This window comes from Phaethon lepturus, unplaced genomic scaffold, assembly GCF_000687285.1.
Source record: "Phaethon lepturus isolate BGI_N335 unplaced genomic scaffold, ASM68728v1 scaffold5289, whole genome shotgun sequence".
NCBI lineage: Eukaryota > Metazoa > Chordata > Aves > Phaethontiformes > Phaethontidae > Phaethon > Phaethon lepturus.
This window is the reverse complement of record NW_010562630.1, coordinates 58,921-75,528: the sequence shown is the minus strand read 5'-3', so window position 1 is coordinate 75,528 and position 16,608 is coordinate 58,921. Positions and strand designations below refer to the sequence as shown.

Genomic DNA, 16,608 nt, shown 5'->3' with positions numbered 1-16,608 from the left:
TTCCAACCTTAAAGATTCTATGATTCTATTCAGATACTAGATATATTAACATCCATAACAACTTAAGCCACAGCTGCACTAATAGTTAAGTTCAGGCAGCAGAAACAAGTATAACTTTCTTCCATGTGAGGACCCATCAGCAAAGCACCCATTGCTTTGGATATGAGGGGACAGAGCTCCAGCAATAAATGATCTTTGTAAGTGTTTTTAATATAAAATGGACAAACAGTGCCATGAAAACAAAATATTCTTCTTAGAGATCAGTGCGTTTGAAACTGCCAATCTCAAGATTTTGCTTTTCTTGATAAGATCAGTGCTATATTAGAGTGGTTTAGATGTCAACTATTCCAGTAACCTAGCTCTAGTATTTGCAACACTGCAATTCAGTCAAAATATTAGGATACATACTTAGCATTGAACCCAAAAGTTGCTTGGAGAGATCAGAGCAATGTGATGCCTGCTATAATTCTTCCAGAATCCAAACTAATTGTCACAGACACTAATAGGCACAGACATATACTGTTGATATGCCCATACAGCGACAAATCACCCTGTGAGCATGTTAGCACCTTGTTCAGAAGTAGCCAGGGAATCTCTAATACAGGGCTTCATTTCCCAGGGCCAGGGTATCCTTAAGATCTCCTATTCTACCATGCAATTAACAGTCAGTCATACTGATTGAGCATACTGATTTCAGAGGAATCATAGAAAAGTCGAGGTTGGAAGGGACTTTGACAGATCATCTGGTCCAGTCTCTTGTGGGAAAAGGAGCCTAAATGAGATTATCTAGCACACTGTCCAAGTGTATATTGATCAAAAAGAGTTGGAAACATTCATCTTCCCTAACAATATAATCTCTGCTAGGAGAAGAGAGGGAGAAGTTAAATCACAACTACAAGAATAGCCTTACTAATTCAGGGTTCGTCTCACCCAACACTGTCCTGTCTCCAGCACTAGCTGTAAATGCTATAGCTATAAAGACTCTAACAAGGCTACTCCATTTGGTGCTTCCCTCAATAATCTGCCAACATTTGCTACTGAGAACAAATTAATAAGCAATCTGTGAAAATAATATTTGCTTACCTTTCTCACATGTTTTTCCCATAAAACCTGGAGGACAGATGCATTCCCCAGTATCTTCATGACAAATGCCATTGTTCGTGCAGGAAGGGCAGTGGGAGCTACAGGAAGGGCCCCATTTCTGAGCTTCACATCCTTTTACGGAAAAATATGACATATTTGTTGTCTTCTTATTCAGTAACCAATCAAGTAGTAAAATTTTTTTTAATTAAGACAAACAGTAAAATACATTAAAATATGATCCATAGGGACCTGCCAAAACCCCATCCAACTGACCTAATGTAAAGAATCACTTTTTTCACTGTGGAAGTCCTCTATTTCTGGATCAGGATTGCTGCAGAGTACACAGTAATACTACATAACATCTTCAAAGAAGGAACTGGAGAAATCTTCCTTTTTTGAAATTAGAGATAGATTTTTTTAGTCTGTAAGAGTAAGTTCGGAAGTCGACGAAGATGTTGTATTTAAGATTTTTATTCTTGTAGGATCTGAGACCTACAAAAGGTCCAGTCTTCACCTGAAGCTGGCTGTACTGGTAGTAAGCCAGCAGGACCAAGCTTGGTATCACTGGCATTGTGCCCGCATTTGACAAGTCGTGTTTGGGTTTTTTTGTAACAATATTTTTCTTGGAAGTTCATTAGGCCAGATTCACATCTGTTGTTTCTTTACTGTCTTCACTGGGTCTTTATAACAAGGACCAATCAACTGGTGACCTGTTTCTGGAACACCTGACTAAGAGAAATCAGAGTTTTTTTAATGTCTGTCATGATTTTCTTTCCAATATCATAATTTAAAATGATACTGCTACCGTTAATCTTGCCAGCGAGGGTTTTGATACTGTATATATGACTTTTTCATGCAAATGCTTAATCTAACCCTACAAAGATGCAAAATTCTTTGAACTGGTTTTGGAATTGGTGGGAGCTGAGAGACTCAATACTTTTCAGTATTTGTTTTGTAACAATGTTTCTTACATCAGAAAAACTGACCTTCATGCCTTCCTCCAGCGTAAAGCTAGGGCTGAGAAGCTAAGAAACTGGGAAGTCCTGAGGCAGGCTCACTAAATCTGGGTAATCCAGACTTGGGTCCACTTAACCAGATCTCAGCAAGCATTTAATGAATCAACATGGCACTTGGAGCTCGTTCTCTTCTTTCTCCCAGAACGAAATTCCTACGCATGGATACTTAAAAAAAAAACCTGCTAAAAATCATCAGTCTGTCTCTATAACGTTAATTCAAAGAAAGACAGAGCATGTGTGTGAGCAGTGGGCATGTAATCATCCATTCTCTTTACTGTTAGTGTTCTCCCTACCACTCTCCTTGACTGTGCTCCAGGAGTTTTCCCAATAGGCAGGGTGGGCAAGACAAAAGTCTACTTCAAGGCATGGGGAAGAATTTATGGATAATCCTTCTGCTGTGCATCTTGGCACTAGAGTAGAGAACAGATCTTGGAACATTTTATTTAGTAAGGTGGAAATAGCTTCAAAATCCAAATTTGGGGCATTATATTGGAACACTATTCCTGGAAGTATCCTGTGGATGTTAACAAGAAAAATACGTTTTACCTTCAGAAACATTTTGTCCGTAATGTAAGATACTTGAACAGCTATTTATTTTTAAGTATCGGTTTCATATTTCTGTCCAAGTTAATAGACTCATACTTGATAAAAATGGACATAGCAGCATGAGCTACACAGCATGTAGAATATGTAATGGCAAAAGTCCACCTGTATTGTAAACTGGTCCTGTCATGTAATGCTGGTGTAGTTAGTGGAATTACAATAATGTATGCTAAAGATGGTAAATCATAGGATAAATGGGGTTTGAATATAGCCCACCATAGAGAACAGAGACATTTGAAAATTTCTATTTTGTGCTCAGACCCACATCTCATATTCATGGGAGACCCAGTGCCACCTTCTTTGTCCATACTCACTTGGTGTTTGAATAGCTGAGATGCTGAGAAAAGAGCAAGCTGTCCTGGCAATACCTAAGATGAATTGAACATAAATTTGAAATTTTTTTCTCTCAGCTGCTTAAATCAGTATCAGCTTGTACCAAAGATCCCTGGGAAATAAATTTCTTCTGACATAATCTGATTGCAGCTTATGCCAAGAAAGATTTTGGCCCTTATTTGGGCACAGTATAAGTCTCATTTCAGATTCATTGTGACTTTAAAGAATTAATCATCAGCACACATTAATGGAACTTACGTCTTACAATAAGCCTTGTGTAAGCAGAAGTAAAGAGGTTTCCTCCTATATATCTGGCAGAGTAAACCCCTGCATCCTGTGGTTGAACTTGAGGATAGGAGACTTCCAGCTCCCCCGGCACCTCATGCCTGGGCACAGAGTGGATGAAGGAACCTGGGGAAGGAGCACACAGATACAACAAGCAGAAGTGAGTTTGCACTGGTTACTGAGGAAGGACAGTTGGGATGAGCTAAGCAGCAGAATCTATTTAGTAGTTATGAATTTGCTGGCAGCTCTTTAGCTACACTTTAGTTTTTGCTAATTGGAGAGGTGCAAGTAAAAAGGAAGCTAGATCTTGAGGAGATTCAGTAGATGAACGGGACAAACAACTTAGTGTTCAGTGTTGCTTTACAGGAATGTTGGTAGGAGTCTAGTTGTTAAAAGTGTTCATTTTGTTTCTTGGACTTTCCTGAAGTGAGGTGTGATGATCTGTAAGGAGCCTAGTGTGGCTGGAAGGAGTCAAATTGCAAATGCCAACCAGGCCCTATTTAATCTGAGTAGCACAAAGATTTACTTAGCAGACTGAAGCAGGAAGAACACAGCACAGTTTTATCTTTTCTTCCCAGACTTAACATTTTTCTGTCTCTTCTATTTTTTTTTTTCATCAAGGGAGCTTATCTGTGTTATGCTAGGCTTGCTGTAGTTGAACATACATGCTTGCTAAGTAAGGTAATCTTCTCCCATCCCTCTGGATCACCAATTAACAACAGTTGCTATGAAAGAGAAACTGCATCCAGTGGGCTTCAGGGCCCCTGGGAGTCCTTCAATTCCATTTTGTTAGAGCAAGGCTGCTGCAGTTGGCTAATGGCAGGTCCCGCCAGCTATCACCAAAACACACATACACACGCTCATACACACTGTACCGACAAAGCCAGCCACCGACAGACCCACACAGTAGATCTGTGCCATTACAGGTACCGCACATGCACACAGGACTCACATACACACGAACAACCCAGACAGCCCAATCCTATTTCACTTGCCAGCTAGTCAGGTTTGCTGGCAGATCGTGTACTCCGTAGATCTTACACTCACTATATATTCTTACACACCCAAAACTGGGTCTTAGCTGTCCTGGACCTACAGCCTCTCTAATAGCTGGCTCTCAGACCTCTTACCCTACTTGCTGGTTAACATGGCTTGAAGTTCACTAGTGTCACACATGTATGCACACACACACGCATGCAAATGGGTCCCTGACGTAACTGGCCTTAGGCACTTAGTCCCCAGACATACAAACCCCTTTGACCCCTGGCATGTTTTCCAGTTACTAGGAGTCAAACCTGTTGTGCCCTCCAGCCCAGCCTGAAGGTCACTAGCAGATTATACATATGCGTACCAGGTAGAGAGCACACTTATGTTGAAGAGTAATTAAGAATAGAGTTTAGTAAGATTGGAACAACTTTAGTGCAGTGGTTGGCCAGACCAGAGGCACCTTTTACCTGTCTCCTGTCGCATTTTCCCATGCTTCTTCCATTATGTCACACGTGCTCACAGTCCCTCGCGATCATGCCATAAGTTTGCTCTTCTCCCTGAGACCCATGATAATCCTGCTCCCTGCTTCTAATACCTCAAAGCTCTGTCTGAAGCTGCTCACAGCTTTGTGTTGTTCCCTCAGTGACCCTTAGAAGCTGGAGAGCACTGCCCTTTGGTGTTTTCTCTGTCATCTGCTACTCCTTAGGGCTTGTGTGTCTGTTTGTTTACTACTTCTCTTGTTTCTTGTCTTAGTCTTTCATGTTAAATTACCATTAACCAGATTATACTCCCACAAATCAAATGCCTTTACCTTCTACATCCCCTTACAGTTACACTGACAATGTAATAATTTTTTTCACTTTGCTGAAATAATTTAGAAGGTAAACAGCGTCAGGCAGGACCTTTATTGTCTGTGATATTATCATACATGCTATCATACTATCAATTTGACTATAGTCAAATTTCAGGCACCCTACAAATGTAAAACTTTGCTGAGGGTCATAATCAAAATAGCAAAAAGATCTTGGGTCAGTTTAGTCCATGACAACTGACAACACATAACAGTTCTTCAAGAAAACAGGGCCAAAGAAAAAGAGCAAAGAATTAAAGGAATTATTTCTGAAACGGTGGGGCTTTTTTTGCATATCTTTTGAGTTACAAACTGCAAAACAAACTTGGCAGCAACTTATGCTCACAGTCTGTTAGCAAGGTTTGTTTTTGTGGCTTGCTTTCCAAGATGGCACATGTTACGTCAATGTCTTAGAGCAATCTTGTTTAGCAGAACAGTTTAATTCTCTAGAAAGCCTTTGTGAGGGTCTACAAGGGGGCAGGGTACTTTAAATCACTGAAGTGAAAGACTGCAACAGTTAAATGTAAGAGGACAAGTATTTTTACTTCTTTGTCAGCTGCTGTATCAGGAATACTCAGGGATGCTATTTCAGCTGCAATCGCAGATGGAGAACTTGACCTACTGTCCAGAGTCATGGTTAATTTGAGACTCGTTGACAAATTTCCAGTTGGAATCACAGCTAAGGCAGCACCATGATGTAAGCACTCCTGCTCTGATATATCAGCTGGTTCTTGTATGAGAAAATGCTGACAGGAGATCACAAAATTTCCCTGGGGACCCTGAAAGGACAAGTGATGGCAAGCTTTCTGCACCATGCACTGCCATAGCTGAATCCCTGACGACCAAAGAAACAGGTCCTTAAGAAACTCTGCTTTGCATATTGCCTTTTTAAAGGACACCTTTTGGCTATTTCTGTCTTCCAGCCTGTAGAGAAGTGGTCCAAGCATTCAGTAACGGGTTGAGGCTGACCCACCGCATGTGTTCTTTTGCAGCGTGCTGACACTTCCTTACCTTATCCTGCTCTATTTACACCCAGTTTGCTGGTAGCTCACTGTAAGCTAGACTATGAGTAGACAAAGATGGACCAGGACATTATGTGTGCTTTCCACAACTATAATTTATTGGGCTCTAACATTCTGATTAAGTTTGAAGGCACTGTGAGTTTTAGTGTCCGGTATTTTACTACATTTCTACAGGAGGCAGATAGCAAACTGCACATATTTTCAGGTGTCGAGCAGTAGCAACACACAGCTCAAACAGTGAGTTACATGTGATTTAGGTGGCATGTTACATAGAAAAGCTGGTGTCATAAATTTTACAAACTGACTAATTTTTGTAGTTGAATGAAATAAGGATTAGTTTTTGTTGACAGTTTTGCCTTTCTAGTAGCATATTACTAGTGCTTAATTTCTTAGCCTGAAGAGCATCATAGAAGCTAAATGGCCTCTAAAAGCCATTTGAAGGAGGAAAGGTATGCACTTGAAAAGCAGTAGAAATGCAACAAAAGATGCAATAACTAGACCTTTAGAGTGGCAAAGCAAAAAAAAAAGAAAAAAAAAGGGAAATGAGAAAAAAAGCAAAGGTATAAAGAGAGGATTTGGCATTCTGGTGGAAGAGAGAAACACGTCAGCTCTATATATTGGATATGGCAAATGTGTCCTTTAGGGAACACTAATTGCATGAGGAATTACGTCCGCTCCAGTTGCACAGCATGGGCATCATCAGCAATGACTTCAGCACAGTTATGTGGCACTTGGCTAAGGCAATGATAGCAGGAAGAGAAAAGATGAGAGAGAAAGGTTAATTACCATTTTTGTAGATCACTGCATCTTCCTCTTTTGCTGCCATTCTGATGAAGGAAATATTCACATGCTCTCCCTTATTTGCTGTAACAGTTAATGCCACTGGGTGGAATGAGGCTGAAAACAGAACAGGACAGAAGTGTGGGTAAATAGCACCAGCTATTGTCTCCATTTGGTCTCTGGGCTGAAAGCTGAGAATGGCTTACAGCATGACCCTGACACAGAGTTTGACATTTAAATGTCTTCAGAGCACACACTGACTCTTTACCACCAGCAACCTTAACTCTGTATTTTGGCAAAGACAGGGGACTCACCTGTACCCTGAAACACAGACTGCCACTAGAACCTGGGGCATGAAATAAAAAAAGTAAATTGGATTTTGGCTGAGTAACTGGAAACACTTCCTAACTAGGATCTCCATCTGGCTGTAGAACACTTTCCCAAGTTTCTTCATCCCTTGAGACATTTTTAAAGCATACTGGATAAAGTACTGGAAAACGTACTGTAGGGAACAAGCTGTCATTGGCAAACAAATACCCTCAGTGACTCCCTTCTTTTCTGTTTAAGCTTCATGATGCAGAACAGTCAACATAGTTCAAGAAACCACAGTCATGCAGGGTCTGGGGGAGATGTGGTAAGACAGAGTAGGTCTCTGCTTGGGTTAGTTCACCACAATCTCTATAAATACTAAGAGTGTTGGCTTGCACTAAGAAAAAGAAAAAAAACCATATTGACAGACGGTGGTACTTTTACCAAAATATTCTCATCTGAAAATGTGGCTTAATTAAAATAAAAATTTTGTGGCAGGAACTGTCTAGATTGGTGATATTTTTCAATTTTCCATCTGGGAAATTGAAATTAATTTTCCTGTTTAAGCAGAAAAGTACTTTTATACGTTTGTTTCTAGTTCTTGATTTAAGAAAAAGAAGAAAGTAGTAGATTAGATAGAGGGATTTTCACAAAATTTTTGCCTTTTCCTTATCATTACTAGTGGAAAAAAAAAGATCAGAAGATAATTGGGGAAGGGACAGAAAAATCTGAAGAAATAGTATGTTTTTAAACCAGTGTTTTAATTGCAATATTACTTTGAAACAAGTTAGAAGTTAAGGATGTTTCCTTTCATTTATTTGGAAAATTTCAAGGGAAAGCTGTGAAGTTTTTTGAGGACAAATTCAGGTTTTCTGATCATTCTTAGCTCTGAGTTTTTATGCTGTACTGTCATTGATACATCATATGGCAAAAAAAAAAAAATTACTGAAACTGTTCTAAAATTAGGCAAAGTTAATTTCCAAACTATTCAGCTCTTTATATGAGTGAGAATGTTACACCTTTGTACTTTCCTTTTTAGACCACCCAGGGGAATGAGGCATTGGTTTTCACCTGCCCCTTTCTCTTTCTGTTTTTGAGGCTGTTTAGCCTTAGATTTCCTCCTGTGCAAGTTCCTCCTGGGTAACTTTGTCCTGCATGTTGTTTTTGCTCAGCTCCTGGGAGCCCGGTTCTGCTTCCACCTGCCTCCCCAGCAAAGATAGTGGGACCTTTCCGACAGAAAGACCCACCCGAGCCTCAGCTGCGAGGAGTCCTTGAAGAGCCATTCATGCTCCTAGTCGGCTCTGCATTTGCACAGGTTCCATTTGTATTAAAATGACATTTCTTTCACAGGGAAGATTTTGCTTAAGGAGCACATACACAAGTTAGTACAAAATGTGAGACAACTTATTCATAAATAATTGCCATTTATCTATAGTCATGCCTCTTTTTTTTTCAGTTCATTTTCAGAAAACTGTCAATAAAGTATACTTTGGTTCATACCAATCGTTGCACAAAACAAATTTGGAGTCTGTGGCTGAAATTTGATGGCAAAGAAATACACAGAGATAGGATCAGAAAGCAGAGAAAAAATGATGAACCAATTCTCTGTTATGTTATATATGTAATAGAGCTGTAAAAAACAAGCAGGTAGATGCTATATCAAAGTTTGTATGAGGCTGAAACAGTGTTAGTACCTCAATAGTACAATATTATTTTCTAAAATCTGAGGGCAAAAAAAGGGTAGTATTCTTGCAATATTTGAGGAAAGAATGTTTTAATACTTCCATTTCAGAATGACATTTTAATTAAAAATCAAAATGTTTGTGTTATGTGATGTAAAATTAAAGAAAGAACAATTGAGTAAAAATGAAGATATTTCTATAGCCAACCTCTCTCCCAGAATTTTATTTCCTTGAGAATTTGACATTTTAATGTTTTATTTCTGATTGGAAATAAGACAACTATTGAAAACTCACAATTCTTTGCAGAATGGAATTTCCATCTCCTGTGTAGTTCTAGTGTTTGTGCTCTGAACCTCTGCCCCATGTTTTTATTCCTTTGTAAGTGCTATCCAATTGATTTCAGCAAGACTCTTCCTGCATGACACTAAGAACATGCATGGGGATCTATTGTGCATTTGCCATGTTACCTAGGCCCTGGTATCTGAATTTATACCTTAGTGAAACAAGGAATTCTAATATAGAATAATGAAATAAATTCTCATTAAATAGGCAAACAAAAACTGAAAGCAGTCCCAACTTACTGTCAGCTCCCAAGTTAGAAGTTATTTATGAATAACCAACACATGGTGAAAATCATGATCTATTTAGGAAAAGAAAATTCAACAGCTTTCCCCAAAATTAATTGCTAGTTACAAATGATCCTGTTTTAGTTGCAGTGTTTTTTGGACCAAATTTAGTGGGGCATTACTAATTGTTTTAACAAGATATTAAACTTTTGTGTTCACATTTTCTTTTTTTTGTATGTTGTTTAGCTTAGCCACAGGATTTTTTCTTCAGATTATTGTTGCAATGGAAAGGAACCCACACTCCCTGGTGGGCTTGGTTCCAACGTATTTTTAGATTGTGACTTGTATTTCATGATTTCACATCTCAAGTGTGCCAATTCCTTATAGAGACATAATGAACTGACTGGCAGGGCAAGTGCCATAATGCTCTGTTGCTAGCATTTCCATCATTGTCCCTTTGCCTGCTCTAGAGAGTTTCTGTGGGGGAATCTCAATCGTATATATGAAAATTACACATTCATTGTGCAGAGAAATTGCATAAGTTATATTTGACTAGATGCAGAACAGGCTATATAGTGTTCTATTGTAGATATGTGTGCTGTATGTGGTGTAAGCATTACTCCTCATATATACCTAAACCATAATCTGTTCCTTCTCGTTGCATGTATGAATATTACACGTGTAACGATAACACTAAAATATAAAGAATTCAGAGCGGACTTGTTACTTTCAGAATATCACGTGTAGAGTAAAACTGGAAAATGAACCTGTTATCTTGCTGCATTATACAGCAAAAAATCTTTACTGTATCTTTATATCTGATAATAGGTACGTAATCAGGCAGATGACAGTTCCCACTAAAGTCAGTGGGGCTACCCAAATGACTAACGCTTAGTGAAGTGTTTCAGCAGCTTCTTGCCCTGAGGCTGCAAAACAGTGTCTGGATTTTCAGAAGTCCTGTTCCTTCCCATGCCTTTTGTGTCCTTGATGGTAAACTGCACATTTCCACTCCTGCTCAATTTTCGGTGTTGAAAAACACACTCTGCCTTTAAAAATTATTCAGACAACAGTAAAGGGGAAAAAGGTCTGTTTTCCAACTACAGATGCTTTGCCAGACCTCACAGTCCTTCACTGACCTCTTCTTCCTCTTTCTGTGCACTTTAATAGCTTTGAGAATTTCTGTCGTGCCTCTTTCTCACCCATCTAGCCTGATTAGATTATATGTGTTCACTGACGAGTTGCCAACTGAAATTTTGTCAGTGAAAGCTTTGGCAGAGCAAATCTGAGAAATGGATTCAAACCCAGACATGATTCAAAGAAAGCTACCGACCACTGGCATGAATGCTGTGTTATTTCTGGTTAGAACAACTCCTGTCACACAGGAAACACTCAAAGCTTGATTACTTTAAATTCTCTGCTCCTAGGTCCACAGATACCAAGTGCAAAAAACTGATTGATTCAGAAGACACTCTTCCACTCGTGGAGGTTGCTCTACATGACAGCCAGAGATGTGCTTAGCTCACTGGCATTCTGCCACAGGCAGGGTCACATTGACTTTCCATAGACTGTTATCTTATCTCCTCCTCCTCATTGCAGCCTCCTTTGAAACAATGGAGTTGCCAGCCTGCAGCTGCAGAACTTTCTTGGTGACCAGTCCAACCCTTCAAAGACCACATTTGATCAGAGAAAACATAAGCCAAAGAAAAATGCACTTGTCGTGCCCACCTTGCTTCTAAAGTTCCCAAACGAAGAGAAATAAATATACATTAGCTGTAGCTCAGACAAACGAAAAGTCTTTTTTTCTACATTTTCTATATGATTTCAGGAGATATCATCAATGATAATTACTCTTACTAAAACTTTATAAAGAAAGATTGAAAGTGTCAAGTCTCCTCACAGACCAGCTGCCATGACACAAAACACTAGCAATTCAGTGAAGTCTACTAAAAATCGCCTGAAGTTTTGAAAATCTGATTTGCTGCAGAAAGTTAGCCAAAATTTCTTACACTTTTCTCGAATTTCTAGTGATTTCTGGTTTTGATCTTGTCCCAGAGGTCTAATGACGTCCAGAGACAAGCGAAATTTTGCACATAACAAAATGTAATTTAATGGCTAGAGTGCTGGACCTTGGAAATCCCACCTTCTCATCCCATTGTCTCCCTGTCATATTTGCTTTTTATACTGTGCATAGCCTCAAAACCAAAACCAAGTCAGCAGTTAAATCCACAGTGGATTTTTGTGAATAACTCTCTAAGAGTTGCAAAACTTCTCTGTAGTTTCTTTCTGGTGTTGACCTGGATTTTTTTTTTCATATTGACACAAACAGTGCAGATCTGATGTTGCTAATCTGTAATTTTACTGAACCTTAGGCCAGGCAGTTATTTTCTAGGCTCAGGTTGCCCATTTATAAAAAAAAAAAAAAAAAAAAAAAAAGATAGCAATGTTTAGCTATCTACATCTCAGACCTGTCAACACTTTAAAATGGAAGCATGTCTAGAAAGAAAGGGTTTGGGATGTGAAAAACCCAGTGAAGGAGTTACCGTATGTGTTCTTTCATGGGGTCAGCAAGGGTAGTACTTACCTTTGCCACCAGACTTTGTGTTCCTGGCAGTAGCCAGATACAGGCAGAATACCTACAGATGTCTGACTAACTTCCATGAGGAAATGACTAGCAGCCAGTATCAACCAGTTGTCTCTGAACTTTAGAAAAAAACCACGGGCTTGAGCCAAGTCTATTTTTGTTGACTCCAGACTGCCTTGCCTGCTCTGGAGCCACGTTTGTGCCCACTTGTGTCAACCAGGAATAACTGCCAGTCTGCAAGCAGTGGCATGCAAAATTCAGATCTGACCACCATACAGTACCTCCCAGCGGCATCTTCATGGTATGTATCCTTGTCACCTCATCCTTGAGTTTCCCTTCACAGTAATATGCTCCAATAGTCTCACTGGCCTGTTCCCTCTTCCACACCACTGTTTTGGCTGTTGCTCTCTTTGAGTCTTCATTAACTTCCAGTGGTTCCCTGTGCTGGTTTGTCACATCCTCCTGGTCTCGGTCTATTGTGATAGACTCACGGGAACGCCATTTGGAAGTGATACAGATAAGTGATGTCTCAGAGTTGCCCACCAGAGGGAATGAATTGATCAGGATGAGGTCCAGAGCCGCTTCCACTTTACCTAAGTAAAAAAGCAGCAAGTGAAAAAATTTTACTGCAGAGTTTGTGTATGTGGCAAATCAAATCACCAGATAAGCCGTTTCACCCAGTACTCGGGGTTTCTCTGGCTGGTGTCTTGCATAACTTTTGTGCAAACTAGGAAGACTGTAGATTAACTACTCTGCCACACTGAGTTTAGGATTTACTTTTTATGTCACAGATGGAGTTTGTTCTTCTCAGAAGAGGAAGTAAGCCTTGCAAACTTGTGGAATTTCTTTTAAAGGCTGTTGCAGAAGCCCAAGGAAAAACATGGGTTGCAGAAGGAGATAGAACCTTGGATAGTTAGACATGTACACAAATGCGTCAAGTATGGTGCTTTGCTGGTAACAGGGTTAGTAGATCGTAAGGCTGTCAGTTTAATAATATTTCTTTTATGTCCTTTACATGGATTTAATATATATGAATTGATATAAAGCAGATATGTCTTTCCTTTATAGACACTGGTAGTAATTTGAACGCTTGGGGTATTTTTTTCATTGTTTTATGTACCTGAATTAATGATTTCATAATCATTCACAGGTTTACCCTTTGAAGCCCCAACAGACAGCAGCACAAACCACGTCACAAAGAAACTTTCTCAGAAACTAAGAACAAGTTGGCGACACTAGAAAAGCTATTTTTTTGTGAGGTTAGGTTTCAATCAATCGAAATGGCTCCCTTTGATCAACAGAATTGCCAGGAATACATGAGATGGGAATTCTTTGAAAATGATAGACACAAGCCTGATTAAACCAGTCTCTGGCAGAGTGCTACAGATTGAGTTGTTCAAATGCGCATAGCAGGAGGAAAATATAGCTCTCCTACAATCAACAATTTGCAAATAACAGGCGTTTCCCTTTACTTTTAAAATTCAGGGTAAGGAGAAGGGAAACAGTAACATTTTTTCCAGCTGAAACAGGAAGAATAATTGATTTTTTTTATTCATCACATCTATTTTCCTGCTTTGGATACGAGTATATTTTGTGGAGACCCAATATTTAGAGCCACTCAGCTTCCAAATATTTCTCTGATTGGAAGGAAGAGGCATAGTCTTAGATAAGGGAGGTCAAAAAGCCTTAGTGCTGACTGCAGTCTTTGCGTGTGTCTCTGTCGTGCTCGCGGCCAAGGGAGGAGGTCCTCCTCTGCTCTCAATGCCAGCAACCACCCTGGGGACTGAAGTATCTTGACAGGACACTGACACTCACCACACCCAGCCAGGCTGCCACAGCTACCACCCTTCAACGTGCCAGCCCAGATAACCTGTAGTTACATAATGGAGAAATGAAACTTCTGGAAAGGATGCAACAGCTGCTAAAGTAAATATTGCATAGAGGTGCGGGTCAGCGAAGTCAATTCACCCTGCTGCACGTTACAAAAGTAAATCCTTTGGGCAAAGTTGAGGAAGTATGTGATAGGAATGAGGCCAGACTTGTGCACTCATCTCAACATTGTTACTTTTGTATCGGGAACATTTTGCTCTTACTATGGGTCTGATGCATCAGCTGAAGGCAGATGTAATTCAGCAGTCACCAACATTGAGAGCAGAGGCCTTCAGTTTATATCAGCAAGGATCACATGCCAGGTGGAGTTATTCTTAAAATCATAAATCGCAAGATCCTAATTTCTGCAAACTTTTGTGAAACTCAGAACCAAATTTGGATCCAAACTCCATGACTTGATGTGATTATCTGTTCTGCAGATCAGAACTGAAATATTTTGATGTTTCTGCCCAGAATCCACAGGGCACAGAGCTATAACTCTCTTTCCAGTATGGAGATATGGGCCCAAGTTGCTGGGGTCCTTCAGAGGGTGGCTGCTCATCCAGGTGTCCAGTTCCATTTCTCTGTTCCTCTGATTTCCCACACAGATTGAAAGGTGAAAACAACACCTTTTTCCCCTTCTCTGCATCTCAACCTTTTAATAGACTAAGAAAAAACAGTAGGAGAAGCCTGAGTTTTGAGGACTAGCTTTCATGTTGCTTTAGATCCCTATGCAGGGCATAGCAAAGCAATATCATATGAGATTCAGGGCATTTGCTGCATACTTTCTTGTTTCATTGTAGTAGTACAAATCATGTAATCAAGGTGTAGAAAAACCATAGCTCAGGTCTATTGCTTATTTACACTTGTCATTATTCCAGATGAATCAAAATCTAGCCACTGATGGATGGATTGTCTAAATATAGATCATAACTGTATTTTGTCATAAGGCAGACACCTGCATGAAGCAGACGGGGCACAGACGGAGTTACATGTCTTCCTCCAAAAATGCTACAAGGCCTTTCTGTGTCTAAAAGGGAGAAACATCCATGCATAAGTATTGAATCATATGCCAAGCATGATCTGGCAGCTAAGGTTTCACAGCTGGAATATATTGCAAGCAGAAATTAAAATGTAGCCAAGTGAAAGTTTTGCAAGAAGAAAAGTTATGCTTTAGGTGCATTTGGAAAAAAAATAAGCACCCTAGCAGCACACTGACTTGAAGGCAACTCACTCGTTCAACTCAGAATCTAGCAGGATTGGCATTTTAAAGTCAGCCTAAGACCTCCAAGGTGATAGGAAGGCTTTCTTGGACCCCACCGTGAGTTGCTGCCCTCAGACTGTGGGGGGGAAAAAAAAAAAGCACCAGAAAAGTGTAAAATGCACATATGCTTTATGCTTAGGGATTCCTACAGCATCTATTTCTGGTAATGCAACTTAAAGTAACCCAACTGTCCTTGCTATAAGGAATTTACCTCGTCTGGCAAAACTTAGGCAAATCCTAGTTGATTAACCCTTGATGTTAATGAAGATTTCAGGTATGTAAGGACCAAATAAGGACAACAGGATTTAGCTCTCTGAGAAAAGCACAACAAATTCAGACAGGAAACAGCCTGTCTCTGTATCAGTGACAATCCTCTGTGCTTCCTTGAAAATGTCCTTTGACTCCTGCCCTGGTCCACGAAGAACTGACCTTATCAGGAAGGTAATTTGCTGTGTGTGCAAACAGATTTTGAGAACAGAGAGCACTTGCAGAAGGCTAATGCTGGAAGTGGGAGATACCATGCAGGGAGGATTTATTGTCCAGTGTTTGTGACACACAGTCATTGTGGTGCAGTGCTTTGAGCCCTTCCAGCACAGAGAAAACAGCATCCACTAAAGCAGTAAGTTTAAATAGCAGCACACCCACTATAACCCAGATGGCAAAGTGAATGCAAGGAGACCTTTGCAGTTCCTCTTGGCCCACTCTTAACCACAGGACTGTGGGCTCTCTTGCTGGGTGATATCCAGCCACATCTTTCACAGCTTCTCTAGTACATATTCGCCTGGAGGAATGGTGCTGAACAGAGAATAAGTGTGTACCACGCTGTCTCTGCAGCCCCTGCGTGTTCGCATTCCCTACCGAGCCGCCATGCATACGGGCACAGAGTCATCACGCCTGCCGGGCTGTGCTGCACCGGCAAAACTTAGCCAGCACCAGCTGGAAGAAACAGCTCTCAGAAATTCCCTGGAACACATCCCAGACACAGGTCTGCTCAAAGAGCAAGAAAGTCTCTGATAACACTTAAAACATCATTTCCCTAGATTGGATTTGGTGTTAGACACAAGTTTGGGAATAAAGCAATGCATCAATCTTGAGCTGAGGTAGTTTAATGCCATAGATGAGTACACAGAGCAAGCCTTATGAGAACAGAAGAGTGTTATGATTTTTCCTTTTGTCTCAGAAAGTTCCTTTCTGTAAAACTTCCAGATTTACACTGTTAACACTTGTCTGGTCCCTAGGAAAACATGAAAATATTAAAGACAATTTCTACCTAACATGAGGCCTTTGCAAAGCTTCCTGTTAATTGTAAAAGTGTTCAACATTGAGGATTGGCTAACGTTCCTCGACCATAGCGAGCCGCCAGCGTGGTCAGCTCCAT

The 16,608-nt window shown here is 40.2% G+C and overlaps 1 protein-coding gene across 1 annotated transcript; it reads right to left on the bottom strand.

The window, feature by feature from the left end:
• Nucleotides 1-1,083: 1,083 nt before the first annotated feature.
• TEK (TEK tyrosine kinase, endothelial) lies at nt 1,084-16,608 on the bottom strand (the record flags this gene model as incomplete). The annotated part of the gene is made up of 5 exons (XM_010294320.1): nt 16,551-16,608; nt 12,379-12,690; nt 6,966-7,076; nt 3,294-3,446; nt 1,084-1,215 (listed from the first exon to the last, which is right to left on the bottom strand). Coding segments are annotated over exons 1-5 (766 nt in total), but the record flags the coding sequence as incomplete, so codon positions are not given.